This window comes from Netta rufina, assembly GCF_964035555.1.
Source record: "Netta rufina genome assembly, chromosome: 2".
NCBI classification, from domain to species: domain Eukaryota; kingdom Metazoa; phylum Chordata; class Aves; order Anseriformes; family Anatidae; genus Netta; species Netta rufina.
Genome location: NC_140124.1, coordinates 113513631 through 113534906, shown reverse-complemented (window position 1 = coordinate 113534906; position 21276 = coordinate 113513631). Strand labels below are relative to the sequence as shown.

General features: G+C 44.8%; 1 protein-coding gene across 17 annotated transcripts in view; it reads left to right on the top strand.

The window, feature by feature from the left end:
* The first annotated feature begins 2810 nt into the window (after positions 1-2810).
* Positions 2811-21276, top strand: part of DTNA (dystrobrevin alpha) — a 174124-nt gene continuing 155658 nt past the window's right edge. For 10 of the 17 annotated variants that reach the window (XM_084282364.1, XM_084282363.1, XM_084282376.1 and 7 more), the window contains exon 1: positions 2812-3015. In XM_084282364.1, coding sequence (XP_084138490.1) covers positions 2999-3015 — 17 coding nt within the window. In that variant the 5' untranslated portion in view covers positions 2812-2998. Of the gene's footprint in view, positions 3016-11607; positions 11721-21276 lie in introns of all 17 variants that reach the window. The other 7 variants (XM_084282368.1, XM_084282366.1, XM_084282367.1 and 4 more) reach the window with 4 other exon arrangements.

Below are 21276 nucleotides of genomic sequence, written 5' to 3'. Positions count from 1 at the left end.
TACATCTCAGATCCAATACCACAGTGCTCTCTGCCCCGTTGTGTTTGGTGATGTTTTTAAGCAACAGGCCCTGCTGAGAGGGAAGGAGCAGCAGTCTCTCTCCCAACCTTGGGACCTCTCTCCCAGCTGTATGCTCTACTGGGCTCGACTGGTTGCTGTCTTCAGCTCCACTGTGTTAGGCACTGCTGTTCTTCTTCGTCTGAGGAAACTGGACACCCATCTTCTCCTCTAGCTTACGTGACACAGTTTGGGGACGTGCGACCTCTCTGTCCCATTCATGGAAATAGGATCTTGGTGTCCATATTGACATCCAAGTCTTCCCTGTAATTTCAAGCACCCCATTTTCAAAGTGTCACCCCCACATACTCTTAAGTGTATAATTAACTTCTTAAGAGACGTGGGAAAAGAAACGCGTAGTGTTCTTTTAGAGGATCCAAAATCCAACCTCTTTTTACCCTAGTAAAGGAAACTTTTACATAGTAAAGGAAATACAAAAGCTCAGATAAAACTGTGGGCATGCTTTTGAGGATTTCCTTGCCATTGTTCTTCCCCATCCTTAAGCACTCTCTGGGGGTAGGCTGGAGTCTGAAAACAGCTCAGAGTTAATCCTTCACCTCACTTCTGATCCATCACATTGGTCCATCACGCTTTCTTCCGTGGGGAGCTGCTTTCCTCTTTGCTCATCTGGGTAATGAAAAGCTGCTCAGCCACAAAAGCACGACTTCTCTTTGTTCCTTCTCTTTTGTCTCTCTGAGCATCTAAAGCCCTGTGCTCCTTAAGACCTAATGTTAACTCTGCTTCTGATGGTTATCTGCCCTTCTAGCCTGACACCCTTACAAAACAATAGAAAAACGCGTGTGTGAGGTGTGATGCCATTACACTGCTCGGAGTTGCTCCATTTGAATGGGAGACCCTGGGGTCTGGGACTTTCTCTGGTGTGAGAGATTTGTAAGCCGCAGTGGTAGACGTGGCTCTATCGGAAAGCAGGGCTAGGCAGCCTTCCTGCAATTCACTGCAACTCCTAAAAACGAATAATGGGCACATTCCCTGAATCATGGTATCAGCAACCCACGGTTTCAGGACCCGAGGCAGAGGAGAAGTTGAGCGACTGCCTTAGTGTCTGGCAGGATGTCCCTGGCATGTTTTTCACTTGCTGGAGTTTTTAAAGCTCTCTGTGAGGCAGGCATTAAACATACTGAGGTCTGTATTTGCTAATAGCAACAAAGGTTAGCGACTCCAAATAAATCTTTCAGCTTTTCAGGAGTCATCTTGTCAGCTGGTTTATTCTTTAATATTTATATGTTTCTGGCAACTTCTCCAGGTGTGTGAACTTTAGCTGACTCCAAGTAAAGAGGAGATTGCCTTTGGGCCTGTGGGACTGACCATGACGGTGGCTGTTTTTATCCAGTGTTGTCTCCTACAGCAGCAGCATGAACAGTAGCTCGCCAGAGATGAAGTGCAGGCTTACTTCTTTTACACTAATGTACAGCCCTCAGGATTATTCTTTTACTGCTCTTTCAGCCTTTCCAAGTTTGACTTTTTTTTTTTTTTTGTTAGCCTGGATTAAATGTATGATGACTTTTATTACTAAGCCAGCCTGGCCTTGCAATACTGTAAAACAAAGCCTTTTACCATGTCTTCTGTTTGAACTGGTGAGACTGTAAATTGATATTTTCCAGTTTCAGCCAGAAGTGTTCAATAATTCAGATGTTTTACATACAGTCTTGTGGCTCGTTCTGTTCGCACCAGTCTTTAAGATAAGGAAAACCTTATCTGGCAAGCAGTATTTGGCTGAATGCACGTTTACAGATTAAAAACTAGGAGCTTCAAAAGGCTGATATTAAGTGCCAGGGGTTAGTGTCAACCCTAGTGACTCCTGAAGTCACTGCTAGTAGTACTGGGTTATGTGGAAGGACTTTTTTGCTCACTTAAGTCTCCTAAGTGCTGCCAATAGTTAGTCTGGTTATTTCAGAGTCTGACTGCTGAACAAAATTGCAATGCATTGTTATTGTAAAGAGACACAAATTAACCACGAGTGAAAATTTGTTTGAGATCAGGTACAATCTTTCTTATTTTTCTGCTCAGTTCTTCAGTAGAGATCTCTGTACAGGCAGAGGTGCTGTAAGCATCCAAAGATGAATCTCTGCAGCAGCTGCTATGGCAGAGGGTGAAATGCTGCTCTGTGCCTTCCTCTCCCCAGCCCTCGCTCCCCTCAAGCTGGTGGCATTTGTGGTCATCTCTGGGAAATGCCTTGCTGTGCTCCTATTTCTTACTGTGATTTAATCAGCGACTGCAGGTTTCAAACCCAGAGACTTCATACCAGATTTGGCACGAGCAATAATTTCAGGCCCCTCTGTTCCGAACATAAGCAGACAGTGCCACTTACCACTTTTATCCCAACGTGCTGCGATAGCATGTTTTGAAACGGCTTTGCAGGAAGGACTGGATTGTTTCAGCGTCTTCACGCAGGCTACGTGAGCCTCCGAAACGGAGCAGGGAACGTGGTGGAAGCGCCAGTTTGGTGGCAGTGCGTGTGAGCTGCTTGCTGAGAGGGAGGAGGGGGGATTTTGTTGGAGTGAAGTGTGTGCTGTGCTGTGCTGTGCTGTATTTCGGGGGGTATGTGTTGTGTTTGGGGGTGAGGTGGGGATGACTGTCAGGCTTGGGGAGAGGGAGGGAGGGAGGGAAGGACGGGAAGGGAGGGAGCAAGCAGGGAGGCAGAGGGAGGGAGGGGGTCTGGGTGCCTGTGATTGGTACAAGCTCCGCAAAGGCATCTGCCAGCAGGACTTCAGAGGAATGCGAAACCAAATCATTTACAAGTTAAAGATAGACGCAGAAAACACAGCATCCTGAGCCAGGGTTTAAATTCATCCCTCTCCGCCTGGCTCCTCGCAAAGCTCTGGTTGTCAGCTTCCCTCTGCCTCCTCTCAAGACTTAAATACTCCCGTAAAAATCACATAATTCTGGATTCCTTGGAATTACTGAGGTGGCCAAAGAGATCATGGTGCATACCATAGGGTAAGTAGGAAGCTTGCCTTTTTGCCATTTGCTGCCGCGGGGTCTCTGTGCTTGCCTCGTGTTCTCAGAGCTCTCAGCACTTCCTTTAAGGTAGATTTTTAAGTAATGCTTTCCCCTGTGATTTATTTTCCCCTCTTTTCCCGTTGTGGATTATTTGAACTTTATTCCTCAGCGAAGTGTTAACTCGCAAGGTTTCTTGTCTTGGCGTGCCGAGGGAGTCTTGGGCTTTAATAACCTTCCCGTTACAGTTCTGGGTGCTCTTTGCCTGTCAGCTCAATTTTATCACAACCCTTTGCTCTTCGTGAGTGAGATATGCGTGAAATGCTGCTCATTATCACAAAGCTGAGAAGCAGGTTGCTTTCAGCATTACAGAGGATATAATCAGTATTTGTTTGCTTTTTTCACCATGGTTTCACTCATTTGCTATTTCCTTACGTGTGAGTTTGATCACAACACAGGGCTAATTAAATGTAACTTTTCTGTTTGTTTGTTCCCAAAGAGTGCTTTTACTGGGCTTTCAAACTTTTTATATTTTTTCCATTTTGGCCTTTATGTTTTCTCTCAACAAAGTATTTCCAGTGGTAATTAAAAAATGTGCGTGTTCCCCTGGTAGTAATAACTGGAGATGTGAGTTTATGAGCAAGAAGATTTAAGCTGTCATATTCTTTCTAAACTTACCAAAAGTAATTTCAGTATCTAGCAGATTCATCGCCGCATTGATCAACAGTATTTTCAGGGTATTTCCCAAACATTTCTGGTGAAGTTGTGGTGTTCCTTTGACCAAAAGGGTTTATTAAATATCAGCAACTCGGTGGGAAGCCGACTGTAAAATTTGTTGCATAGCAGGAACTGATACTGTGAGAGTTGCCTCTAAACCCGCGATGTGAGGATTGCCGAAATGGCAGCATCACTTTTATCGCACATTTTGGGCACACGTGTTGCACGCTCGTAGCAGAGGAGCTCCGAGCCCTGGTGCCGGTGGCCTCGGTGGCCGTTCGCCCAAACATGCCCCGAATTCCTGACGTGTTACTGCTGCCCGTGGCAGCCCTGGGAAGCGGGCGCTGCCAGCGGGTTGCTGGAACACCGAACATTTTTGGCTATAGATATGGGTGGCAAAGAGACTCGTCTGATGTCCATCCATGCCTTGCTAAATATGAGCAACGGAATGAGCTGAAATAGAAACGTTTCCTTGGTTTGAAGGAAAGATGCTGGATCTGGTACGTTTTATGGGCTTTATTCCATTTGATCGAGTCCATGCTTGTTGGTCAGCTCTCCGGAGTTTTGTAAAAAATCTGGGTTCATTTGGGTGAGCAGATCTGCCGTGAGTTGTTTCCTGAGTGGTTGAATCTAGGGGATGAAGGAGAGGCAGATGCAGAACTTTTAACATCAATGTGAAGAGCAATTGCAGGAGCATTTAAGCCATTTAAGCCACTTCTCCGATAGCTGATAACAGTTGGGTGTTCTCTTAACTAGTTCAGGCTAGCTAAACACTTCTGTCCCGTGCTAAATTTCCCGGCCAACTGGTTCCTAAATTAAGGTATCACTGTAATTATTTGTTTTGGTATCGAAGCGGAAGAAGTTTGAGACAAAATATGTGAGGATGAGTTAAAAATCACAGCGGGGCTTAGCAGAGCTGTGGTTGTTTCTGGCTCGTGCACTGGATTCCTGTGCAGCTTCGGGCAAGCTGAGTTTTCTGAGCCCCTGCCGAACGGAAGGGGGTGGGAACACCTTCCTTACTCCTCTGTGTTACGGATGTGGATAGCAGGTCCTCGGGACAGGCATCGCCTCTGCACAGTACAACAGGCGTCTGTTTTCAGACGGCATCCCCCTCCCCAGGGCTACAGCAGGAGGAGGGGGCGGGAGGAATTCACAGATTTGGAAGCGGTTTCACAACACCTTTTATAAGCTTCCTAAACCAAAAAAGAAAAATAGGCTGACATTCAGAGGTGAGCAGAAAATAGAATTAATGTTCCATGGGAAATTCCTGAGTCAGTTCAAAATTAAATTGCATTTCCCTACCGCAGTTTATTGCTTTTTCAGAAGCGTTGGTTCAGGAGCATGATGTTCCCATTTCATTATCTGAGACCCTTCTCCCATAATTAAATGTCCAGGAGGCACCAGAGAGCTTTGTCAGAGGGAAACCTGCTTTGTATTGTGGGAAGAGAAGCCACCAGAAAAAAATAAATAAAAAAGAAGAAAAAAATAGTTCCTGGAAAGGAGTGGGCATCTCACCCAGGAGCGGGCATTCCCAGAATAAGGGGCTGCATTGCGATGTTGGGTTGGCTTTAAAGAATATGTTCTGGTGTACCAAGCCCACCTGAAATAGCATCTTTCAGTCTGATGGAAATGGAAAATCTTCAATAAACTGGTATTTTCCTGTAGAAAATGTTGGTGTATTTGATACAGTCTATATACTATTAGAGTGTTGTGGTGTTTTTTCCCAAAATGGAGAATGCCTGGCCGGCCCCGGTGTGCTGTTAGGGGACGTGGTGCCGTCTGTGCCGGGCAGCGTGTCGGTGTCGTGGGGGCCCCCCTCAGCAGGCAGCTGATGAAGGCAGCGAGCAGACCGAACACAGCGAGCACCATGCAGGCTGACAGCTGCAGCAGGGCTGCCTCCGGATTTGGGGAGTCGCCTTTGCTATTGGGGTGCTCCCCAGATGCCAGCGTGTTGTCCATCGCTGCCACGTGCCATGCCCCGAGATGACTGGTGTCACCTGGGGGCAATCCCTGCTTTATCACAGCTGGTAACAGGTTTGCTCTCGGAGCAAGTCCCCCCTCGTCTGTTACCATTAAGTTGCAAGTGACTTTGCTGCAGGAGTTGAGAAGAAACGTGCTTCCCAAGGTGCGAATGGGTTTGCAGCATTTCTTCCTTTAATACATCCCGTGAGTCTTTCATTGCAAACTGCGGTAAAACCCGTGGCGGGGATACACAGATGGGTGTTAAAATCCTTCCTTGCTGGACTCTACAGTTATTCTGCATGGGCCCCTTTTCTTTTCTGTCATCACCACTTCTTCCATTGTAAATCTTTATTTCTAGCCTCATCTTCAAGCTTTTCTCAGTGATCACTCTGCCAAAAATCGGGAAAGAGGAGTGTTGTCAGGAACTGCTTGGTTAAGAGCGTAAGGGCCGTTTCCCCAAGGGTCCCTGAGAAGATGCTGGCATGTTTCTGAGCTCACAAGTACCTAGGAGCAGCTCTCAGTGAAATAATTTCCTTTGGGCCCTGATGAATCTACTCCTAGCGCCAGCGGCTAATTTGTTTTGGCGGAATATGACAGGCGATGCCTAACACAAGGCACCACGCTACAGAAAGCCCCGATTCTGTAATTTTGTAACTCTGGTATAACGGAAGAAAACACACAAACCCAACCAAACATAATGAAATCACCGTGTCCTCTCTAGCCACCTATAACCTCGGAGGCCAGGAGCCCTCACAGCTGCGTTCACTGGGAACCTGTGCAGGTACTGCACTCGCTATTGATCCTGGCTCCCTGTGCATCAAGCAACAAAGCACTTCCTGAGCTAATTAGTACTGTATGAAGAGACTCTACCTGGAAATACAGCGAGATTTCCCACTAATAGGATGCTTAAAAATGCATCTAATTGCAGCTGTGGTAGTTGAGAGAATGCCTAATACCTAATAGCCTGGAGAAAACTACCCTCCCTTCCAGAGGGATGTGGCGTGAGGCCAAGTTTTGGGGTGTCTTTCCTGGGTCTGAACCAATTGTGTGGCCTCTCACTACGTTTGGCTTTAAAACCAGAACTAGGGAAGTGTATGATGAGTTATAGGAGATGGGAAAGTGCTGGGGATGGTGAATCCCTGCTTTTGAATTTATTTGTTGGTGTGACACAATCAGCTGAGCCTAACCTTCCTTGGGGCAAGGGAGGGGACAGAAGACAGTGTGGCAGCTGCTGTGCCAGTCTTGGCATCATCTCATCTAAAGGTGGGGACAGAAACATTTGCCCTGTTTTGTCAAGTGCTCTCAGGTCAAGGGGTGGAAAGTGGTACCTAAGTGCTACACTCCTACCTTCTTTTGTATCTGTTGTAAGGATGAGGCTATCCTGTGAAATACCTCCCTGTAAATTTCAAAGAACATTTGCACTCAACAGATCCCAAGGAAAAAAAAAAAAGAGAGAGAGAAAAATGAATCAGACACACAGAAGTCTGTGAGCAAAGAGGCATTAAAAACAATTTATTGACAACCAGTGACTAGTTCTTTCAAGCACAATTAAAGTAAGCACAGCTAAAGCACAGAAAAGTATGCTCAGAGCAACATTGTCCTTGAGTACTCATTACCAAACAAGAGCTGCAGATAGAATTAATCTTACCCTTTCCCAACACATTTTTTAAATACACCATTTAACAAGAGCGTAGTTTTATTTGAAGGCATGGCGGAGCAAATGCTTCTCAGCATAAGAATTATAACGGATTTTTTTTAGCACGGGTGGAACTATCTTTTCCTGAACTTTAGCTTTGAAACTTGCTGAATGCATATATATAATATATTCTGCTTGACTGCAGTATCCAGTGTGCAGAATTTCAGGTCAAGCTTAGAGTTTAGCAGAGCAACTGGGGAAAAAAAAAAAAAAAAAAAAAAAGTAGAAAGTAGTAGAAAGTGGGTGTAAGCAGAGGAAACTTGCTAAAATAATGATGGCAAGAAGCTGTTATGGGAATCTAGGATGTAGTAAATGCAATTTCAGTAATCATACAGCTCAATGAATAATTAGGTAGCTGATGATTAAAAAGTATCCACGCAAATATGAGCTCTCCATCCACATCAAATCTGGTGATGTATGCCCAAACAGCATTTATAGAGCTGGAGTTTTAACTAGCTCTAACTAGTCTAAACCAGGGAATTTTTGAATTGTTTTCAGGCTTAGGTGAGCTCTTGGCAAGCCAGTGCATTTATGTTGTAAGGCAGATACGTGTCTGCTGAGAGCCACAGTCACATATGAGAACTCAGTGGTAACTTGGAGTGAATGGACCTAAGCTTTGAGTTACTTAATGTGTGGCCACACTGATGCAGTGTATTCTCTCTGAAAAAAGGCATAAAGTAGATAGGCTGATAATTTCTCAGGCCATTCACCTTTCCCTAAAGTGGAAATAAATTCCCTGTGTACAAAGCATATTCTGCCCAGGAGAAGCCAGCCTTTGCCAGAGGCCAACCTTGGAGTTGCCAGCTCTGGCTGTACCTGTGTCACAGGGCACTGGGGCCATCCCTTTTCTGCTTCATGCTGTTGTAGAGGAGTGCTTTGTCTTGTTTTTGGCAAGGCTACCTGTACAGACAGACTCTGGATTGAGCAAAGAAATAGAAGTTGGTATCTCATCCTTGGAAGAAGAAGTCTTCACTTTTTTTCCCACCCTGCCCCTGACAAGTAGAGCAGGAGCAGGTAGAAAGCAGAGAGTTCAAGCACAGAACAGGCTGTTGCAAAAAGGAGGCCATCATCTCTTTTCCATGCCCACAGGCAAATAGAAATGGCTCTGAAGTGAAGTGAAGAAGATGAGGTGAGCCCTAGGAAAATGCTATCCCTGAAATGCACTGTTGGTGGAGGCTGTGGTGTTAGGAATAGCTTCAATAAACATGAGCAAATTGTAGCTGGCTTTATCTCACTGCGGGCGGTGGATTACTTATCTTTTCTACCAGTCTTGTGATTTGCTGATACTGGTGATAATCCTGCACCCAGAATTATTTCCTTACTGCAACATGGGCTTTCTAAATTCCGGTTGGAAAGGTCTCTGTGCAGAGCAGGATGGTTTTTGCTGAGGTGCAAAGGTACTTAATCATCGTATAGTTTCCGCCTTTTGAAATGTTCCTTAGGTAAGTAGTTAAGGCATAAACAGCTGGCTTTGCATTTCAGCTCAAATATCATCGTCCTGAAATACTTGGGGACATCACTCTGTCAGCTGGCACTTGACAAGCCATCCTAAATTTGAAACACGTAATTGGATTCGTAGGATGAAATGTGAGTCCCCTTTGAAGTCATGGGTTTTTATAGGGTGCAGATTTCATGCTGAGGCCCGAGTGGCGTCCACTTGCATGCACTGGGCTTTGCTGTCCTCGGCAGGCTGGCTGCGTGCGAGACAGGGCTGCTTGGAGTGGGGTGTAAGAGCATGTAAACTCTGCTGGGGCAAACATTTGCTTGCAGAAGGGGGCCTTGGTGGGTGAGGGAGAGATTACAACAGGCATTACGTCAGGGGAATTAATTACTCTTTCTTTTTTTTTTTTTTTTTTTTCTGTTAATGTCAACAAAACTAATTTACACCATCTGGCCCAAAAGAGAGAGAGACGCTCAGTAAAATGACAGCACCCTTTTGGTTTTTAAAATTTTGTTTGCTGAGACTACAGGCATTCTGTATTCTCTTCAGTGTAACTTTTTTTTTTCTCTTTTTCTGTCTTAGGGGGTTCTCACCCAACATATATTTCTTATTTCCAATGCTCTTTAATTTGCATTTAATATTCAGATAGGTATCACTGCAAGTTAAATGTTTTGCTAGCTACTGGTTAATCCCTTCTGTTGAGATATGTGCAGAGAAGTCCCCAGTTGTTGTGAACTGGAATTGTTCCACTGAAAACACTCTGGCTTGGTTTATGCCAGTACTAATTCAGAGCAAGTTCATTGTTCACACTGTGGGTGCTTCAGATTTAGCGTAGATAGCGAGAAGTTCATCCTCAAATAGAGATCGGACTGATGTAAAAGCTCAGTGCTAATCTCAGGGCTGGGAGTTAAAATTTCCCGCATGGTAATGTATTGTTGCATTTCCACATCCACGTTTCTTTGCAGGCTTTTTTCAGCTGTGTGATATTGCACCCTGCGTGTGAATTGCATGCATGTCCCCGAGGCAAGGAAGCACAAAACCCAGACCTTAGCACCACCAATATATCAGCTGATAATAACCTTCCAGTGTTATTACAGCTAACACTGGAAACGTAATTAAATCAGAATGATCTGAAACTATCATTAGGGGGAAAAGGACAGAGGAAAACAGTTTCACCCTCACAACATCATGTTTTCATTGACCTACTTACAGCAGGGAAAGAAAACGTGTCCCTTCCCATTACAGCAGAATAGGTTTGTTCAGCAATTTTAGAGTGCAGCAGCACAGGAGAGGACTGTCTTTTCTAACCACTCCAGGAGGATTTGGCAAGGCACGTAACATTATTTCACACACTTAGTGCTAAGAAGTATAAGTTCCTGTCCGAGCTATACGATTAACCCTGTCAATTCAGCAGGAGGTGCTTGGATTTGGGGGAAAAAAAGGGCCTATACTCGGAGGTGAGGGGAAAAGTGTTGTGCCTGGAACTATGCAGAGGAGCCTTTTACTGGCAAGCACATTTCCATCACCTTCATTCTCCTGGTTCCCAGATGCAAAGGCCCTCCGTCTCCGAGCCCCTCCGTCCCTGCAGGCCAGATGTAGGCCCAGGAGCGCCCATGGGGCACAAAGAGACACCTGAGGGAGATCCCAAGTGCTCCTGCTTCTCCAGATGGGTGCCTGGGCGGCCCACAGAGCTGGGGACAGATGTCACAAGGAGCAGTGGGGACACAGCCCCAGGCCAGGCCCGGCACAGGGCTCTGTGCTGGCTGCGCCCCTCAGCTTCCCTCTTACCCCACAGCTTCCAGCTCGTGATATCTAGAGTTTGTTGTCTTGATAAACCATCTTTATTTGAAAATAAACACCTGCAGCTAGCCCTTTTCAGGCCACTCAGGTCACATTCCTCCACAAGGTGCTTTTGCTAATTTGGTATTGTCAGAAGCATTAGTCACTGCCGTAGTGGCTTAGTAAGTCGCAGCAGGAGCCAGCTGGTAATTAAACAAATTAAAGGTATCTTAGACATTTTCCTCAAATATTTCATGTGTAGCAAAAATAATTAGAAGCAGAGCATTTCGGCTGTTTAAAGCCGTTACATATGAAAAATATCTTGCCACGTTAGGAAATTATTCATTCATAATGGCCAGCCAGGCCTAATTTTGCTGCTGTCCCAGGATTCATAAATACACACACCAGAGCTGTGAAGCAGGCAGAGAGCAGATCCTGCTTTTTTTTTTTTTTTAACTCTTTATTAGTCATGTTTAACATCCAATGTCTGTCTTCAATGTCTGTTATTAGGAGTGACACAACTTGGTAGGTCTCAGCTGCTCTCTTCTGCACATAACTTCCTTTCATGTTAGAAATATTCTGAATTAGAGGATTACGTGTGCAAGCACGTGTGATTGTCTCTTAGAAAGGCAAAATCAGCTTGCAATTGAAAAGGAGGAGAAAGAAAGCTAATATAAATTGTTCTAAACAGCTAAACTGGGCAAGACACCGCAGCATGAAGTCAGATGACGATGGGTTTCATAAGTAAAATACCTGAAATGCACAAGCTTGCTGTAACTCCCTTGGTGTTTCCTAGTTTCATCACCAGATGGTGACCAGTGGTTTCAAATTGAGATGCTCTCAGTTACCTGTGCGTGATGGCTGAGTGATGGCGCGTTTTGATACGTCTCCCTTCCTCGCTGCTTCAGCCCAGTACTCCTTGATCCTCCCACAGCCTGGCTCCAGGACTAGACCCCGAGTATCCCAAGCTTTTGACTCTGCTTTTTCTCTGGGGCAGGATCTGATCTGAGGGCCCTGAGGCGGAGGAAGCAGGGAACAGAGCAAGCAGTCGGAGGAGCATCATGTCCACGGGTAGGGCGCAGCTAACTGTCTTCTGTGGGAAGCTGTCAGGTACTGGCAGTGGCTTTGAGACACATGATTTACATTTGAGAACTTTCTTGGAGAGGAAAAAAAAATATTGAAAATGTGAATGGGTGCTTTTTGATACAATGTGAGTGCAAAGTCTTTTTCAGACAGTGACAGAGTTTTTATTCAAGCTTTGAACTTATGCTATAGATGTGAAGGGCTGTACAATGCAAGGAAAGGCCGAGAAGGATCTGCCCCCGTAATACTTTTGCTCTTTGCTTCATTTATTCACCTTTACATTGTTTGACAGAAGAGCACTGGGGATTTCAAAGAATGTGTTTCTGAAGCTTATGAAAGAAACAAAATTCTTTGTGCAATTTCTGTTAAGGTTTTTAGCTTCTTAAGGTCAGACGCGGATGTTTGGAGTGCTTCTCAAACCTTTTGCTAGTACTACACAGAGGGTAGAGGCAGATAAGAGCTCTAAAGTCATTCACACAAGGTTGTTAACAGTGCAGACGTGTTTTGTGCACCCTGAATTCTCTGTTGTTGTTGGAGGTGGCTGTTCCTTGGGGTTTTCCTGGTAGTGCTTTGCACTAGCTGTTGTCTCAGCAGTAAAGTTTCACTGTTTTTACTGTGTAACAGTAAAGCATGAAAGCCCTGGCAGCCCTGGAGTCACATAGCATGTGGAGAGATCCTGCTGACCACACTGGGGATGGGTGAGACCAGACTTCTGGGGTGCAGGCAGAGACACCGTGCCCTGCCATGCCCTACCTGCCATCCCATAGTGGCGTGGGCATCCCCCAGCCTGCCTGTGACCACCACAGCAGGTACTTCTTGCAAGTGCTGCCAGCAGTCCTGCTCCTTCAGCTGTCCAGAGCTTCCAGCCTGTTGAATGCTTCCCTTTAAAGTGTCACTACATCCCACAGAAGACCATTAAGTGGAAGGAAAATAAATACCAGGAAGAAAATAAAGGTTTTCTTTCTTCAGTCGGAGAGTTGATGCTATTGAGGAAGGTAGGAAGTGTCTTTAACACCTGTCACTCCCTTGCACTGACACTTCTGAAATATTTGAAGACAAGTCATGGAGTTATCTGTTCACCTGGGAATGAAGAAAGACATTCTCCTTTGTTGGCTATTTTTGTTTCTTCTCTCACATTGCACTGCATGTTAGTATTCCTGAAAAAAAGGGGATATACAGAATTCTCAGAGCAGTTTGAGTCCCAATAATTTTTCTTTCCTGTAGTTTATATCAGCAAAACAGGATCCTTGTAGCTCTACACTAAAGGAGCACTGTGATATTAGGATATCGCCTTCAAAGCATTGCATGTCAATACAGTTACTGAAAAATAAATTTTGTACAGGTACAATATGTTATTCGCTGCATCTCTTTTGTTCTGAACTTCCTTCTGGCATGCTTTGTTCTGTGCTCATTGCCTCAGTTGTTTAAGTCAGACTTGGGCTGTTCAGTTTTTATTTCTGTCTGGTATTTGAGAAGCAATGAGCTAACCTGTGAGATGTGTGAGGACTCCGGGTGACTGAGTAATGCCACAAAGACTGCTGCTCACTGGTCGATCGCTGCACTTGAGATTTGCTTTCACCAAGATAAATGCCAAAGCCCTGCTGCTGAACACAGAGGTTCAAAATGCAGATGGCCAAGCTGGAAACCCATTTGCTTTGTGGTTTGCAGCGCTGTTGGGTGCAACCTGGAATGCCCAGCAGGCTGCAGGGGCAGCAGGAGCAGGGACCCTGTGGGTGACCTGCTGCGAGGCTGGTCTGAGCTCTGCCTGCCGCACGCCTACAGAGTATCTCTGTTCGTTTCAGGCAGCCAGGCAAAACACCGTCCCCAACCGCTGCCTCAATGTCCTCCCTCACTCAAGCAAAGCAACAGGTGGCTAGATCCTGATGTGCCATATCCAGCCCATTTTGCAGTTGTTTTCTGCTTCTTGGGGATGCGGGGACATGGGCTTGAGGTCATTCCAGCTGCTCCGGTCACTCCTCTGCTCGCTGAGGCTGTTTTCACTTGTGTGGCTACTGTATCTGTGAGATCCCAAACACAACGGGTAAAGATCTGTGCTCACTTCTTGTGGTGAGCATCTCCCTGCCTGTGGGAACCCAGGCACGTATATGTATGTATTTTTGAAGCAGTGATTGTGGTGGTACGTGCGGGATGATCTTCTCAGCCTTTTCATTTGAATGTAGACTTCCGCGATTAATTACTATGATGAAAAATTCAGTCCACCCTGTTTGGAATTACATCTGTTTATTCAGGCCATTGTTGAAGCTCATGCTGTTGCTACTCATGCATGATTTTTGCTTCCATGTAAGTTTTATTTTGCTTTGATCTTCTCCTGTAGCGCCCGACATACCTTTAAAAACCACTTCCCCACAAACTGTTATTTGACTGTAATTATAAGAGAACATGCATGTGAGTCACAAATGAGAATATTACCCAACTGGATGTTCCTAGAAACAGGAGAGCACTTACGTGCAATACAATACATTAATCATGTATAAGGAGTCAGCTATTAAACTGATTTATTTTTTTTAATACAGTACATTGAGTACAAAGATGTGAAAAGCCTTTTCAGTGAAGATGCTTGTGGGCTTTTGAACCTCTCTTTTTTCTTTAACTTTCATAACTTTCCATCATCACGCTCTTGTCACAGGTTTGAAAAGGAAATAGACAAGTTCGGGTGACTCCAGGTGAAGTTACCTGGAGCGTGAGTATTGATGTATGTGTGATAAATCCATGTTTTAGTCTCCGTACGCATATGGATGGTGTATTTTGGTCCCATACCTACAAGCTTCTCTCTTTAAGGGAACCTTTTTACTCATGGGTAAGGGGGTTGCTTGCTTAGACACACTGCCAGTGCAGGATCTGTGGTCACTGTAAGGAGATTTCTTGGATGAACTCAGCTCTGATAAGCCGAGTGAGCTATCATTCCTCAGCAAGGCGTTACCCCTCGGTTGGCTTCAGGCTGACATATTTCTAAATGTCACTGATAAAAGAAAAAGGAAGGAATGTAGAAAGCTTCAAGCAGCCTTGTTTTGAATTGTTCTTCAGTTCCTTCCTCTGTCCCTTCCCCGTGCTGGTGGGACGTGCTCCACGGCCAGCCATGAGCCACAGAGCTCAGCCCTGCACAGTGCCCTGTGATGATGCACAGCATTTGGGCAACTGGTGGGGCTGAAAGCAAGTTCGAGCTGCCTTGTATCTGGGCAGCTCAGGGAGGAAGCGGAGAAATTGGGGTTTATTTTTATTGCTAAGAAACCTCTCACCACTGGGCAGTGGTGCAGGGCACCGCCCTGCTTCCCTGGGCTTGTCACCCTCAGCTCCATGGGTTTGGGGTGGCGACGGGGCAAGGGAAAGGACCTGCTGCAGGGCTGCGGTTATGCTGAAGCTCTGCATTAGTAGAATGGAGGTTACAGCCTGGGTCACTTTAAAGTCCTTTATTGGTTTAGGCAAAAAATAGGAAAAGAGAGGTGGTTTGGGGTGTTGATAGCCACTCCTGATAGTTTGGCTTTTAAATAAAGACTGGGGTTTTCCAAATACTTCAGCAAGTGGCAAAAGCAGCAGGAGAGAGCAGATTTAACACTTGGAAATCTTTTATTTAGAGTGCTAAAGTTTGGGTAAAAGATATTGCAGTTCTCTTTGGAAGAAGAGTCTGTGTAATGAATAGTTGGTTCTAAACTAAATCCCTTCCTCTCTTCCTACAGGAAAACAGAGCAGTTGTGGTTCCTGTAGCAGGATTTAGAATGACAGGCATGTTTAAATCTGAGTTTTACTATTGGGATTTGTCTAGTGAAACTTAGCTAAAACCATCCTCCCACTAGCGAATACGATGCCATGAGAGCTTTACAGTTTAAGCCAAGTTTTCTTTGGCTCTCATAGTCGTCCTGGGCCTCATTCTGTGGCGAGAAACCCAGATGGTTTGTGCTCCGTGCTTCCAGATAGATCTGGAGTGACTCCTCTGTTTCTCCCTTTTTTCTCACCCCTCCAGAGAGCAAGGCACTGCAAGTGCATGCCCTTCACAGCTTCTCTGATCAAGGAGTGACAGGAGAGGAATTGCATACCCCCTTTTCACCGGGCCAGCAGCACTCCTGAATAAATTGCCAGTGTGTGCTGGTGGGACAGGGAGAGGAGGTGGCCTTTGGTGGAGAGCAAAGTGAAGGCACCCCAGGATTGCTCTGTGCTTTATTCTGCCTCATGAGTTAAACCCCAGAGGAGATCAGACTGTCTGAGGGGTTGAGGAAAAAAGAAAACACCTTTCTGCCACTCAGCTGCCCTCTGTCCTGATGGCTTTTTGGGAAAGGATGCCCATTCATTCATAAATTCATTCATTTTTCACTCGTTAAGTAACCCCTTTTCATGCTCCAGAAATGCAGTAGTGGTAGGGGGTGCATTGCACACGTACACGTTCCAGAGCTGTGAATGCAGTATTACTGTTTTTGTCAGATTTTTGGAGATGCTGAGCAGCTGTAACTCTGAATGAAGTCCATGGGAAGCCTACATGGAAATCACACTGTTAACAGCGTAACTCTCTTTACCAAGTCTGTACTGGTTTGCTTTCAGTGCCAGACTCTGCTACTAGCAACCTGGTTATCTACTATATAAGTAGACTCCTTATCTTTTGTCTTTTACTTATCAAATATTGTACTTGTAATTTATCATTGTTTTGTGCTGTCATATACAATTTGTGATCCAGAACAGCAGTAGTTTTTCTGACCCTGTAGAAAATTGACAGGTAGAATTGCTTGGAAAGTAATCTCCACTGGAAATCTTATTACAAGGAAAACTCAACTAGTTATTACAAAATTGACAGTCCTATTCATTCACCTGTCCAGAGCAGCATGGAAGGTCAAATAAACTTTGAACCCTTGGTAAAGAAGTGTCACTTCACGTTAGTGTGACAGGCAGTCCGAAGATGGGATCGCACATTATTAAAGGTAAGAGGTGTAAAGTCCCACTTACAGGTTTAAAAGCAACATCCTATATGAGAATGATTATTGAGTAAGACATTCACATTATCATCTTCCACATGACAGCTCTATCTGTCAGCAATTCATCACGAAGTAAAGAATTTGTGGTGTTCCAGGAGTTCTCCTGACCTGACAGGAAAACTTTATGGCCTAACTTTATGACCCCATGAAGTTAAATACATTACTGCACTTCTAAATCCAGTCTTTCCATGCCTGGACTGAAGATACAAAAAAAAATCTGTAATACCCACTATTTATTATACAACGGACACTTAAAAATTCTAAAACTTTTTTTTGTAGTTCACATACACACACAATCACGTTGAGCCAGTCTACATGTATAACACATTTCAAGCTGTTTGTAATTTTTAATTTTAGAGTTAGCGGCAATTTTAAAGGTCAGACTGTTACACCTCCGCCAGTCTTTACTTTGTGTCATTGTGAGAACTGCAAAGGATAGGCTCAGAATTTGACTTCTAGGTGTGATCTTTTGTGCCCTACGGCTGTCGCTGCATAAACATTTTAAATTCACCTGGTGAATTAGAAGAGGAGACCTCGGTGCTGATCATTCCTGGTGGTCCCACAGATAGACCTGAGGCACGGTGCTGACCATGGAGTCATTGTGTGACTCTGGAAATGCTCCTCTGCTGCCTTGGAAGAGGGTTTTGTTTTCCTCTTTTTTCTCTGAAGGTCATTTTGTTTAAAGCCTGCTCCAGATTTCCGTTTGGCACACAAATAGAATTATGTGCTACTTGTCTGGGTATCCTCTTTCTTGTATCTAATACGGGCCCACATCTCAGATTTCTTTTTCATCTGCAGAAATATGACTGTGATAATTTTATCTCAGCAGCCTGTATGGCTCCACTCACGTCTAGGCGGCAATCTGGCTAGCTGTGGGCATCAGGCACATGACCTTGGGAGAGGTAAAGTCTATTCACGTTGCAAAAACCCTCTGTATCAGGATGATGTGCGTGTGCACGTGTTTTGTATAACTTTGAAAGGACATGGCAGATAGAGAAACTCTCCTTCCCTGTCTGTCACTGCCCAGACTGGCCACAAAACAATTTTTCTGGACTCACGCAAGTTCAGCTGGCAGCTCTGCTGCCTTTTAGATTCCCTTCTCTCTTTATTTTTCTGCTTCTTATCAGTTCACTGGAGAGTAGTTGATAATATAGCCTGTGATAAGCAAAACACATAAAGTCCTAACGATGTAATAGGTTGGTGGCACTGCCAATTAGGAAGGTTGCCCAGCAGCTCCCATTATAGTACCCTGTTTTTCAGGGTATTTTTGAAACTTTTAACATTTGAGATGAAAATTTTCAGGGCAGCTGTTTTCCTCAGCCTGAGTATTTTTGGAATATTTCAGCTCAAGTGATTCAGTAAGATTGAGAACAAGGCTAGCATAAAAATAAGTTGGGTTTGGTTTTTGTTGTTTTTTTTGTTTGGTTGGTTGTTTTTTTTTTGTTTGTTTGTTTGTTTGTGGTTTTATTTTTTTTTTCATGTTAAAAGAGAACTTCAGATAATGTCATTGGTATGCCTTAGTATTCTCGTACCTTGTAGCAGGGATATAAACTTCAGTAGACCCCATGACCTTTGCATGAGGAGCGTTTCTGTTGTTTGTCCCTGTGCAAATTTGCGTGTGTTTAGCCTTTATTATTAGCACTCAAGGGGAAAAATTTCCAGAGCAGCTCACACGTGGCAAGAATTGGCTCCAGGTGAAGAACTTTTCTCCTCTGCATGTGCTGGAGAGCCTCCGTGCCTTCTTCTGGCACCCGAATCATTTGTGAGTCTTTGAGCACCTGGCAGGCTTTGTGCTGCATTTGTCTTCACACAGCTTAGGCAGACACGGAGCTTCTCAACCAGAAGATGTCTGGTTGAAGATATCTCAACCTGCGTTATCTGGTTGACAGCAGAGCGGTGCGCTGAATGAGGAGGTGGTTGTGAAAACAAGCATGTACTGAGGAGCTGAAGACTGCATCTATATGTCTTACACACAGAGGGTGATGCTGCAGTGCAACAGACAACCTGACTTTTGGCACCTCCCATCTCTTAAATGCTGAGACTGCTGAACCAAGCATGTAATGTTCTTGTTACCTAATTCCTCTGGACTAATTCTGTATACAATGCGGCGTTACTCCTCATTTAGTTGAATGAAGGTGGCAGAAAGGCACTCTGTTGAAGCTACACTACTCTGCATTCAAAACACATTTTAATCCAGGATCTCAAAGTGCTTTCCGGCTTCACGTGTTGCCCTGGGAGGCAGGTGTCACACGCACAAGGACCACAAAAGCTAGCAGGGAGCAGCTGTTGGGCAGGATAGGGCACAGCAGGCAGAGCAGGGCGAGGGGTCGTTCCTGTGCTCTGCCAGCACAGTCTCAGAGTGGGAAAGTGGCTGATGTTCAGAGCTGTGTTGGTTTATAAAGAAGTGCTTTTCAAACGTTTGGGTTTCTACCATACCGCCAAGCACTGGTTAAATAGATCTCAAAGGGGAAAAAGGCAAAACACAACAAAAATAAATACATGAGCAATTTGAAACCTTGGTTACGGAATATTGGCCGGTATTGAGTAGAAAATAATCCTCCTGTCATCATTGTGTGCGTTGTTAGGAGTACATATCTGCTCTGTATTTATTTTTTGTACTCTTTTAGCAATCTCTGTGCAGAAAAGGCCTTTGATTGAATTTCTGTTTTGCTCACTGTGGTCAGATGAATGTTATTTCGTTTATTAAATGCCCCGTGCTTACTGTATTTTATCCACGTGAATAGGTTTGCTTGAGAACAATGTGAAAGTTGCATGATGGGAGGAGCAAAGAGTTAATATTTTTTTTTCTGGGCTACGTAATACTCTGGGATACGTTCTTCTATTGATCCCCCAATCCTCTTATGTCTGCCTAAATAAACTCTTTATTGTGAAAAATAACTTTGCAGTTTATAACACTGTGAGATCATTTTCCACTGAAAAGATCTTATTCATGTAGTCCTTCCTTGCTTTCAGACTCACTGCTACTGCTCCAGTGGTGTAAGGATAGGTAAAAGGCAGAGTTTGCAAGAAGCAGTGTTTTTTACAAAGCCAACCTGTATCTGTTGAAAGGACAAACAAACTTCATCTCTTCAGTGGTGGTGTCTTGAAGAGATGCATGACACAAATCAACATCCCATCCCCCGGTCACTGAAATAAAATGGCTTGGGGATTTTTTTGTGATCTCTTTCACGAGATTTTTAGTGCTTTCCTCTCCTACCTTTCCCCTCACTGGACTTCATGCCTCTTGACTGCTCAGTGAGAAATTTTCTGGCCCAGGAATAAAGAGCATGGAGAGGGATGGATATGTCCCAGTGACACTACTTCCACCAGTAGTTTCAAATTTATAAAATAGTTCATCAAAAGAAGAACTCAACAAAAATCCATAGTTAGGTGGTTTATTAAAGGCATGGCCTTTTGTTATTGCAAAGCATATTTTCCCAGTGTGGGCAAATACATATTTGGAAACAAGTAAAAAGAAGAAATCTCACATAGCAACAATTTACTCCAGGCAAAGGTTGCCTTCCTGACTCCTTCAGAGGAGCAGTAAATGTATTTATGTACCCTGTAATTTGTGCATTAAACCACAGGTGTTGGTATAGCGACACAGTGAGGTGTACAGAAAGTTGTGCTGAACTCAGTCATTGTTAAATATTCTCTGGGCTCTCATACCCTGATGTGCAGAGAGGAGCCATGTGGGCTCGTGCTGCTGCCGTGTGTGAGGCAGTCACTGCTCTGCAGGCCCAGCTGTGTGCCAGCCCTCTGCTCTGCTCTGTGGGGCCGGGGCTCACCCCAAAACTGATGTAGCCATGGGCACAAGCCTACACAACCCCGTGTGTCGGCAGCTGACACAGGGACGAAGGTTGTGGAAGGCCCCACAGCTGCCAGGGGCAGGCTGGCCCTGCCAGCCCCACGCCGCGGCCCAGGTGCTCTGCCCAGGGCCCCAGCAGCGCGTAGGAAGCCAGAGAGGCCTGAAAAGGCACTTGAATGCTGTTTTGCCAGCAAAATTCAGGGTTCTGTGTGCAAATGGTGTGGAAAGAAAGGATAAATGGAAAAAAAAAAAAAAAAAAAAAGCCTGCATCCCAAAGAAGTTTAAAATCTTGGCTGTGTAGTCGCTAGTAACATCTGTGGCAGTTGCGCTCTGACTTAAACATCAAAGTCATTTAGATGGATCAGCTGGGAAATGGGTTTAGGATGTCAGCTCAAGTGGTCTCACTGCTAACATTAAGCAAAGCTGTGGAGATGAAACTTTGCCTCTGGCTGGGTGCTCAGGGAATTGAAACTCCTGCGCTCAGACGAAGTTGGTGGTTCACAGGACACGTGGTACCATGAGATACGCCTCTGGTCCCGTGAACTCACGCCTTGCATAGCAGAACAGAAAAACGGTTCTGTTGTAGGCACCGAACAGGGAAATAGGTAGTCTCATTCAGTAAAAGTGCCATTGAGCATGTCGTCACCTAATAGGCAGCACAGCATATACTGAAAGTACTGCTTTGAAAAATATGATCTTGTCTGAGGTTTTCCTTTCTAGCGAGAAGGGTTTGGCACTGTCAGTCCTACACTTGGGAACACAAGCAAGTTGTTTGGAGAGCATCTGTGTTCTCATA